General features: G+C 43.8%; 1 protein-coding gene across 1 annotated transcript in view; it reads left to right on the top strand.

Moving 5' to 3' along the window:
• The window catches only part of LOC145415347 (fat-like cadherin-related tumor suppressor homolog), a 394573-nt gene that overhangs the window by 296745 nt on the left and 85747 nt on the right, over positions 1-12081 (top strand). Inside the window, exons 27-31 of the mRNA XM_080284623.1 lie at positions 278-513; positions 2524-2658; positions 9645-9891; positions 11046-11182; positions 11955-12075. Of these exons, the coding sequence (XP_080140749.1) occupies positions 278-513; positions 2524-2658; positions 9645-9891; positions 11046-11182; positions 11955-12075 (876 nt within the window). The remainder of the gene's footprint in view (positions 1-277; positions 514-2523; positions 2659-9644; positions 9892-11045; positions 11183-11954; positions 12076-12081) is intronic.

The following is a 12081-nucleotide window of genomic DNA, read 5'->3' on the forward strand; positions in this document are numbered from 1 at the left end:
ATACCTTCACGGCCTTAGTTTTGATAATACGGTCGAAACAAGGACTGTACGGCCATGAACAAAAGACTGCCAACTATCCTCTGCCAGCGTCTTGTTCTGCTTTCTGTATCTCTCATTCCTCGCCAAACGACAGAGATTAGACATTCTTCTCATACCTTTTTGTTGTGTTCATCATATTGTTGTTACATACATATAACACCTTCCATTGCCACAGCCAGAGGGGAGGCGTCGGCAAACTTTTTATCATGGCTGTAACAGAGTTTATGATGCATTGCAGGGACGGAGGTGACAAGACTGTGGCTGTCAGGTCCTCAGCAAGTAGAGTACTCCATACAGTGTGACGAAGTTGGCAGTGACGGAGAAGACGAAGGCCCCTTCACTGTGACGGAGAGTGGCGCAGTGGTGGTGCACAGACCCCTGGACCAGGAGCGACGCCCCCTCCACCACATCACCGTCACCAACAAAACCCTCACCAAACCTCCCTTGCTCGACTATATGACACTCTCAGTCGTGGTGAGTATTAATATATCGCCAGTTATCGCGTCTCGAGTGGATTTCCATAATATCTTTCACTGTATCAAGTCTAGAGTGGATTTGTATAATATCTTTCACTGTGTCATGTTTAGATTGAATTGTAGACGCTGTTTCCATAAAATCTTTCACTGTGTCATGTCTAGAGTGACTTACAGACGCTGTTGTCTCAATACCTTTCACACTGTCATGTACCAGTAAATTGTGCATTATGAGCGCGTGACAAGCGAACGAGCGGTTGTACATACGCCTGTCATCATAATTTCATCTTGGGGTAAACTTTCAACATTTCTGGTGAGGTAGTTGAACAATAACAGGAGAATAATTGAGCTAAAATATTTACTTTCTCACGTTTTCTCTCTGGATGTGCACAAAGAGAGACGCCGTAGCTTTTATCACACGTGCAATGTTCATTTCGCTGCTCCCGACTTGCCGTGTCTATGAACTGCATCGGTAAACGCTTGGCTATTGATCGAATGATAATACCTAGAACTTGGGCGATTATCCATGCTGATTTCATCCCCAAAACATAGAGGAAACGTTCTTATAATATTATGAGCTTAATCTCTGGGCCGATATTCAGTTGTTAGAATTCATGCAAGAAAACATACTGTTACAACAGGAAATTTTTATTTAAATCGATTTCCTAGTGGAGCATGTCAATTGAAGACCTCGGTACATTACCTTGGAAAGTTGGGATTCCAAGGCGTTTCTTTGGTCTCATGAGTATATATATAGCTAAAAACAAAATTTATTGAATGTATCCAGTACCTGGTGAAAGAACTTATTCTCTACCTCACATAGTAGAAAAGTTATTAGCCTCTCAAAACCATCGTGGTCGGGCCGTGTCGTGTTGGACCGGGCCGGGTCGTGTCTGGCCGCTCATTTCTCAGATGAACGAAGAGTACACGTCCCTTCGCTACACTTGCTCGCTCGTAAACATCTTTCAGTGTCATGTCTAGAATAGGTTAAAGACGAAATTTCAATAGCATCATTTACTGTGTCATGTCTAAAATGGATTATAGACGCAGTTTTTGTAACATCTTTCACTGTGTCATATCTAGAATGGATTATAGACGCTGTTTCTATAACATCTATAGTTGCATCATGCCTAGAGTGAATTATAGACATTAATTCTATAACACTTCACTGTATCATGTCTAGAATGAATTATAGACGCAACTTTTATAAATTCTTTCACTGTGTAATGTTTAGGACAGTATTATACGAGTAGACACTTTTTTAGTCAATAAAATCTGATGGCGTCTTTTTTATTTGCTCAGGAAAGGCTTTTTGAACATTTGCTATGATGTATACAGTAGATAGCCCTTTCACTGTGAGAGATCGTTGCAACACTGAATGATTTAATCTGGGGAAAGCAAGAATAAATTAATGAAGTTGCCACTCGATTCAAGGGGTTAAACATTTGCATATTTATTTAGATATTCTGTCAAACCATCTCAAAGAATAATAACAGATGACAGATCGAAGACAGAACGACAGACTCCCCTCTTCTCCTCCCAAAAGCCAACCTCACAGTATAATTCAGGACACAACTGTATGAAAATGATACTGTCTTCAGTTGTTTTTTATGATCGGTTTCATTTACACACACACACACACACACACACACACACACACACACACACCGCTCGCTGGTGCAGTGGTAACGTTCTCGCTTGCCAACTGGTGGATCATAAAAAACGGGAGTTCGCGCCTCGCTCAGGTTGCGAAAAGTTTCACTGACGAAGTGGGTGGTTACTGTCCCCCTTGAGCAAGGGGACGGGTGTGTGCGTGTGTGAAAGTCACAGCCTTGCCCTTAGATCGGACTATATGAGCTCTCAGCTCCCTTCCGGGAGGGTAAAAAGCTGACGATCACGACCATCAAGTGATCCTGACTGACCGGGTGAATTACACACACACACACACACATACTTTACTTCAAGCTAGCTAACGTTGGCATGGTGGCGTGGGTGGTGTGTGTATATGCAGGTGGTGGACGTAAACGACTGCTCGCCGCGGTTCTCTGGCGCCTCGTACACTGCAGAGGTAGTGGAGAACAGCGAGGTTGGTGCCACAGTGACCGTGCTCACCGCCACGGATGAGGACGAGGGCACCAACGGACAGGTGAGTGCTGATCCCATGACCACCCCAGGCAGCCAGGCTGGCTGGATATCAACCCATACTGCCGCTCTCTGTGTTATTTCAGCACTGCACGCTAAGTTTTCCGAGGGTGATTTCTGGTAACCCACGCTTAACGTAACCTAACAATAGAATAACCTCGTCCTAACAGAGTAACATAAACAGAACCTGATGGACATACATACCCAGGCGTTCCTGGAAAAGAAAAAGTGTACATATCTACCGCAGTTAACACAGTGAGTATAGATCCTGTTGTGAAGTATGCATGGCCTACTGTGTGATGGAAATGTTGAAACGGTTAATGAAGGTAACAGGGTAATACGAGATTGCTGATAAAGTTACGGGCAAAATTATCGTTTCACGTTTAGTCGAGCAGTCATAAAAGTCTTACATAATATGAAAAGTCTGTTGAGCTACTAAGATTATATTACCGGGACTGGAAGTGTTTTGTTCTGTGTTTCCAAGTTTATTGCTATGAAGTGGAGGGATATTTATGTCCACAACAGCTCTAGCACAGTTACAGTGTATCAAGGTGTATCCCATGACCTACTTGCAATATACAGCAAGTAAAAAAAATTGATTAAGTCTTTCCCTTTCTTCTTTCAAAAGAGCATTAATAAAAGGAAGAAGACATTATGAAGCATGGTCAGTTATAATTATAATGAGTTACTGAAGCGGTGAATACGGTTCTCTTAGGTAAGTGCGTATGTGGAACAAGTTTGTATCACTTTGTCTATGTATTTACCTGTCCATACATACATGCATACAGTGTATATATATATATATATATATATATATATATATATGTGTGTGTGTGTAAGTATAGTGACTAGAGCCCTGGGTTGCTGTCTGAGAGGACGCTACATATCTCCTGGCTGGGGCAGGAAACAGTTTCTAGAACTGAATTTCTTTATATAATTTTGTACTGATCGTCATAAGACCAACCGACACGTAGTTGAAACATTCCCTCTAATACCATTACATCCATCCTGAATGAGGTGGCCATATCAGGTATTCAGGGTTGATGGTGGGTACTAGCGCCGGTGAAGTAACAGGTGAAGCTGTGTGACAAGTAGGTGTGCTGCTGGGCCCTAGGGAAAGGGCAGTAGTCTGTGTACAGTCAGAAGCATGCATTCATGTATATAAGTTGTTGACAATGTAGTTAGCTGTGTCCTAGGGTCTCTTTAAATTATTGCTTGATGATTGTAATTTGGTTTGGGTCGATTATGTGTAGGTTGTGTTCGAGCCTGGCTGGGACTTGGAAGTGTCACTGGAGCTGTTAGTCAACAACAACGGGTAACAAGAGTGGCTCATGTTGTTCCTGTCCCTTTTTTTCTCTTTTGCTTCTTGATAGCATTATTTTTTTTTATGATCTGATATTTGAATTTTTTTCATGGTATTTTACTATGCTTTAGATGTATACTGCTGAATATGTTTATAATACCACCTGATGATGGAAGAATATTCCGATGTAAGCAATTTTTTTGCCTTCACGTTATTTCAGCAAATATTGAAGTTTATGTATGAAATGTACCTGTGTGCAGTCCAAGGACTGCATCACCTTCCTAGAGGAGAAGTGTTGCCAGAAGTAATCATTTCCCTTGCAGACAAAATGCGGTTGAGGATGTCGAGGCTTTAATGAGAATGTTGATTGTGAAGGACTGAGTGCTGAAATTGCTAACTGTGTCTGTAATTAAGGTTTGTTTAGGATGTCCGTCGAATGTGGGTTAAGACAGAAGGTGAGATGAAGTATGTATATAGGGAAGGCGGTGGCTCAAACGGTAGAGAGGTGAGCTGCAGTACCCTACTGATACAAGTGCACCAGTCCTGTATGAGACTGCCCTAGCATGTATGCAATATGGACGGTGGGTGTTAGGGGCGAAGTGGTGACATGCAGAAATGTAGGAGGACTACCGGGCCTTGGGGATATGCCCTGGCGATAGGCCCTGAAGCCTTTGCCCAGAGTCGGGCACATAAAAATAATAATGAAGTGCATGATGAGATAATTACAGATAAGCTCAACTGTCATGGACCTAACTGATGTAGAATAGGAACTAAATAATGCAAATCATAAAATAACATGTTTAAGCCAGACTGTAGAGTAGCCTACTTTGTTTATTTTTCCCTTTCCTTTCTCTGGCTTCTATACCCCTTTTACTGTAACTTGGCCTAGATTTTCTCCTCATGCAGCTACTTTCACTTAGCTTAGTGGCAAAAATGACAGTACTGCCAATCTACATTCGTTCCATACTACTTCGTGTCTAGCATCATACTCTAAAGCCTATTCGATCTCATCTGAGAAGCGCCTTGAGCTTTTGCAAGCAGGCAGCTAATTGGTTGTCGGAGTGCATTCAGTAGAAATGATGTAACGATGTATTTTACAGGCTATTTAATATAAGTGTTATAATAACCGTTTCTGATGATAATATAGCTCAAATAAAAATTTGTATCGTTATGTGCATGGTTAAAATGAGGCCTTACAAAGTTTATCTGGACACCAAGATACATGTGAAATTTTCAGAACGCTTTCCAAATCAAGGTAATGTCCCAGCAATGATATAACTTACCTTAATTTGTCTTAACATTGGGAAAAGTCATGGAACTCGTAAAACTTTGTTCGAAAATGTTGCTTTGGCAGGAAAATGAAAATTTCACATGTACCAAGACCTTTTTTTTTTTTTTTTTTAAATCTACGTAAATATCGATACACATAGTTGGCTTGCGCAATCTTATCGTCAGAAATGTTTATTGCAACACTTATGATAAAAGTTATACAAAATACATCTTTACTAATAAATGTACTTGGGCAACCCATCAGTTGCCTTCTTTCAAAAGCTTAGGGGTCTTCTCTTCTCAGATAAGATAGAATAGGCTTTTGTGTTAACCTCATGTTATAACTCAGTATTCAGGACCTGGAGCGGTGGCGTCTTCGTCGTAGGTCTACCCCCCAGAGGCTGTCGAAGAGAAGAGGACAGCATGGGGGGCAAACCACCGCAAACCTCCCTGGCCCCTCACGGGGCTCGAGTACCTGGGAGTAGCTTCGGTTGCCCGGGCAAGTACCACATCTCCCAACACAACACACACAACAACACCGTTTTTTCTACACTGAGAAATGACTCCCCGGCGGTCATTTCTCGACGACTTCTTCTAGCCGGGGACATTGCGAGCAATCCAGGACCCACCAACAAATACATATGTCCAACATGCTCAAAACCTATCACGTCGAGCCGACAGACAAAGGGTTCAGTTCAGTGGAATTCCTGCAAGAACTGGACCCATTACACCTGCACAACACTTGCATCCAGAAAACATTACACAAACACCTGGACCTGCTCCTTATGCTCCTTCCCCCCACCCACCAACCCCCCTACCAAACCTACTCCTACTTCCTTCACACCTCCACAGCTAAACCCACCGAGCCTTCCCACACCATCCAGTCCCCCAACTCCTACCATTCCAACCCATCCTAATCCACCTGAACCCATACCTCCATCACAACCTCCTCCTACCCCTTCCCCTCCACCTACACCACCTCTCCCCCGTGCTGCGGCAGCCAACACACATCGCACACACGACATAACCATCCTTCAGTTAAACATAGATGACATAAACACCAAAAAACAAGAACTCACACAGTTCATCAAACAACAGAACATACACATTGCCATCTTACAAGAAACAAAACTACACAGAGCACAGAAAACACCAACATTTCATAATTTCACCACCATTCGACAAGACCTGGCCGACGGCGGTGGCGGTGGACTCATCACCCTGGTACACAAATCCATCAACTTTGCAGATACCAGTGCACACACAAAGTCACTTCTCCCCCCACATGACACCACAACAGAAATACAATCATTTAAATTACGCACTGGTAACAAATCACACATAACAATCGCTAACACATACATTTCCCCCCAATCGTCCCCCACAGTACCACACAATTACTCCCCACAGATACACTACATCACTAACATACCCAACATCATTCTGGGTGGTGATTTCAGCTCCAAGTCGTCAGCCTGGCATGTCAACAACCCTGACACAAACAGAGGGCTGGTACTACAATCCCAGACAGATCATCGTTTCATACTGAACAATCTAGACCAACATACCCATATCCCACACCAAGCCCTCTTCCTCCCATCATCTTCAGACGTCACCTTCTGCTCCCCAAACCTCGCCCCCACTACATCATGGAGAGTGGTCAAAACCCTAGGTTCTGATCACCTCCCATTCATCATCACTACCAAAACCAGAATCACCCCAGCTGGCCACAAACACACATACACTAATTATAAGAGAGCCAACTGGGAGGCCTTTGTAAATGAAACAGAACAACATTTCGAAACACTAAATAACACACCTATCACAAACATCAACACCGCTGTGCACACCTTCAATACAGTTATACAAAACGCAGACAAAAGACACATCCCTAGAGGCAACAGAAAGAGACACAACCCCAACTTCACACCAGAAATTCAAGGCCCCATCAGACAACGGGACACACTGCGACACTCCCCAACACCCCACACACAAGACACCGTACAACAAATACAAGAACTCAACACTCAAATAAACAATAAAATATCAGAACAGCAAACACTAAACTGGAAAAATTACCTCCAAACACTTGACCACAAAGCAAACATCAGCAAACTCTACAAAACACTAAACAGCATCACACTTTCCAACAGCAACACCACACAATCACATGCTACCATCACAACAACAGACATCATACCCTCAAACAAACAACAAGCAAACACTCTCATCAATCACTTTTCACAAGCCAGCCATCTAAACTCCCATCCTGAGGACCGACATATCATCCGACGTAAGAGACAGTTCCCCAGAGACCCAGACTATGCACCTTTCACTTAAAACCAGTCGAAGCACATCATTAACAACCTCAAGCACTCATCTGCCTGTGGACCAGACAACATAAGCAACATTCACCTTAAACACCTTGGACCACAAGGCATACCAGCACTCACCAACATATCAGACTACAGCTACTCACACAATATAATACCCAACATCTATTATCATCACTATCCCTAAACCCAACAAAGACCCCACGTTACCCTCCTCACACCGCCCCATTACACTCCTCTGCACCCCCTCCAAAGTCACTGAACGACTGGTTCTACAACAAGTCACACCTCACATTCCCCTAGCCCAGTCATAACATGGCTTTAGGCCACTACACTCCACAAACATCCTTCTTACACCTTACACAGAGAGTTTTTGATGGCATGAATTCAGCTAGGCCACCAAACAGAACACTCCTAATCACACTAGACATTAGCAAAGCTTTTGATGCCACCCCCCGCCACAACCTCACAAACAAAATACTCAACACAAACATGCACAATAACACAAAAAGATGGCTGGCAGACTACTTAGCAGGCAGATGTGCACACGTAGCATTTGCCGGTCAGTCTTCAAACATCAGAAACCTCACAAACGGTGTCCCCCAAGGATCTGTTTTGTCCCCTACACTCTTTAACCTATACATGCACGACATACCCACACCCCACACACCACAGATACACATAGCTTCCTATGCAGATGATATAACACTTACATGTACGGATCAAAACGCAAACACACCTGCACACATCATTCAACCTTATCTCAACACACTACACGAATGATTCACCACAAACAGGCTCAAAAAAGCCCCAGCCAAATCTACAGTGACCCTTCTCACAAACTGGACAGCAGAACACAGTCACATCCCACACCTCACCATAAACAATACTCCCCTACCACACACACACACACACACACACACACACACACACACACACACACACACACACACACACACACACACACACACACACACACACACACACACACACACACACACACACACACACACACACACACACACACACACACACACACACACACACATCCAAAATCCTTGGTGTAACATACAATACATCAATGTCATTTAAACAACACATCACAGTCATTAAAAATAAAATAACACCAAGACTCAATGCTTTCAGGTCACTTGCCCATACAACATTTGGACACAAGAAAGAAACCACCACCACAGTATACAAGCATTACATACGTTCAGTGATGAATTATGCAAGCCCTGCCTGGGCTTCTAATCTCACCAAAACACACTACAACACTCTACAGACCATACAGAACAAGGCCCTAAAAATAATCACGGGCTGCACAGCTACTGCACCCACAAACCACCTACACCAAGACACCAAAGTCCTCAAAGTCAAGGATCACCTAGACATGAGAGGCACCCAGTTTCTTGCTGCAGCCTCCACAAACCCACAACATCCACTGTATTACATGACAGCACATGCACCCACACCAAGGAACATCAAAACAACACCCAGGACACGATACCATACACAAATACTGTCATCTATCCCCCCCTCGCCCACCTCAGACCAGCTTCCAGAAGCATTTCCACACTCAGATCACTCGCTGCTCCATCCAGTCACTTAAAGACAACATACAGCTGCATGCATGGCCTCCTGACGTCCACCCTTCTGAGTCCTATCTCCCTCGTGAGGACAGGGTCCACCTGGCCAGGCTGAGATGTGGGCACCATCCAGCCCTCTTAAGCTACCAAAATAGGCTGGATGACTCCGTCGCTGATGCCTGTCCAGGATGCAACACAGCACCCCATACTATTAAGCACATTATGGAAGACTGCATTGCACACCATCACTTACGTCAACAATGCAACATACACTCTTTGAGAGCTCTGTGGGAAAGCCCTGGCTCGACAATGGCCTTCCCGAAGGACTTGGGGCTGTTCGGCCAGACTGCCTAGGGAACAACAACTACTACTACTACTCAGTATTCAAGATGGAGATACCAATTCTAGGCCAACTTAAAGTAAAACGGTATAGTTTTTGAACTAACAAAATATTGGATTGGGATGATGAGGTTGAAATAATGTGTTTCCCCCGAAGGTGCAATATAGGTTCGAGCAGAATGTGGACGAGACAGTGACGACAATCTTCCGTTTGGATCCTCACACCGGTGCACTGACCCTGGCCTCACCACTGGACCGAGAGGCCGTGGACAGTTACTCCTTCACTGTGGTGGCTACTGACGGCGGTTCTGAGCCCCTCTCCAGCAGCGCCAAGGTCACTGTGTTGGTTCGCGATTACAACGACAACCCGCCTGTTTTCATCAAAGACTCATATGCCACTGCTGGTACGTCACTTATGGGTCACATTATATTCAGCGTTACAATGCGAGTGTTTCACGCTTCATACCTGAGGGTTTTGATGCAATGTAGGAAGGCTTCCAGTCGAAAAGATTTCACCTTATCGAAAAGGAGCTCAGAACTTCAGGCTTCACTGGGTAGTCTGGTCACATTTTTTATATTGTATCTATTAGAGGTTCATGTGATCTTCAACCTCACCGCCAAACGAAACCACTGCAGCAACTATTTTACTGGTTAGCATTTTAATTATAAGCAGTGTCCATAAAGGCGACTTGTGGTCTACATCAGCTGCACGAACAGGCTGTTCCGTCTTATGGAACAGCATTCTTATTAATCGTATCAACAGAAGCATGATAAAACGCCTGAATACAGTTTTCCACTTTGCACCGCTCTCAGTCTTCCTATCTTCTGTATTTTTTTTTCTTTACCACCTGAGAAACCAGCAACAGCACAAAAAAATTTATTTCCACTCTGTGTATCTAGCATCCTCAAGACCAGAAAGCATTTGAAAATATGTCGATGCCTGGATTGTTATTTAAAATGTGTGAATAATGAAAATTTCTTCCTTATTTATTCATATACCATAATACTCTGTAACATATAGCCTTTCTCTCTCTCTCTCTCTCTCTCTCTCTCTCTCTCTCTCTCTAAAACGCCTCAGCTGGAGTGACGGTTTTGCATAGGTTCGATCTACATGAGATGACTGGAGGCTTTTCGTTATGTAATGCCACCAAGGGGAGGAGGCTCGTCATCAACCCTTATCCCCTTCAGTCTGATGAAGTATTCCGTGTATATTGTTTTTGCCATATTTTGACGATTTTATGCAGGTTAGAGAGATGGTGTTGTGCATTGAAGTAGTAATCGAAGGCTATAATCTGACATTTAAAAAGGCTCTCAAAAGCTTTTTAAAATCGTCTGGTAGTATCAGGAATATACCAAAACAGACGTCATCGGTTTGCAGGGGTTAACTGTGCCAGACCACATTAGTTACGTCACATGCCCCTACACCTCAGTGGTCGTGATGGGGGTAAATTAAGATAGGATTTTCCCTTCTGATTGAAGGAGTTAAGAGTACGAAAATATGACCTTCAGTTTTTTCTCCCTTTCCTCAATAATCTGTTTCCTTCTTTCCTCTGGCCAGTTCCCGAGGACACAGCGACGGGCACAGCGGTGGTGGAGCTGGATGTGAGTGACGCTGACCAGAATGCTGCCCAGTTGGACTACTTTGTGACTGGAGGCGACTCCCAGGGCCACTTTCTCGTGCACACCTCAGGGCAGGTACTAAACTAGGCAATGCACACCTCATGTGTTTAACGAATAATTGTACAGTATACCACGTCTGAGCCTGGAAGTAACAGAATGTAGCGAAGGTGTGGCAGTTGGTGCATCTAACAACCCTGAGTTTTTCAGGCGTTTGTTGGTGGCAGTTATCGTTGTTGTTCTTGTTGTTGTCTAACCCCAGTTTTTCTCGCCAAGCAGCCCCGTTGACCACGGGTGAGCAACTGCTTCTATGGGGCCGTCCTGCATACAGTGCATACACCATGTAGGGAACCGGCGCCCGCTAATGGTAGACAGCGCCTCACCAGGGTGGGACCAGGGTCCTTCCCGCATTTCTAGGAACAGTGAATGAATGGGGTTGTTACTTGTTACTTGAAATAATCTACTGTAGTAACTGTTACGCAGTATATCAGAAAGCATAGCTAGACCTCTGCTACACACTAAGGCTGTGTCTGGTAAGGTGTGGTTTACTGTACGGTACATTAGTGAGCGTCAGACGAGTTTTACTGGTTTTTTAATTAAAGCCATATGAAAGCCTGCTTGGTACAGCGTTTATTCTCAAATGAAAGAAATGACTCATATCCTCATGAATATAATAGATCAAGTGATAATAGTTGCGATAAACAAAACTATGAATCAGCAGGGGAACAGGTGGGGAATGACTTCTTGTCCTTTGACAAGATATTTTTTGCTATAAGGGGATGATTTTTTTTTATCATAAAACATAATTTAATCAGACTTTGATGAGTGGATGTGGTATGTGTATATGCAGGTGTACGTGGCAGCTGCGTTGGACAGGGAGGTGCAGGCAGAGTACATCCTCACTGTGACAGTCACTGACGGAAAGTTCACCGCCAACACATCCGTCACTGTTACCGTCATCGATGTCAACGGTGAGT

This window comes from Coenobita brevimanus, chromosome 102 (assembly GCF_032717465.1).
Source record: "Coenobita brevimanus isolate Jiangsu-jjx chromosome 102, ASM3271746v2, whole genome shotgun sequence".
NCBI lineage: Eukaryota > Metazoa > Arthropoda > Malacostraca > Decapoda > Coenobitidae > Coenobita > Coenobita brevimanus.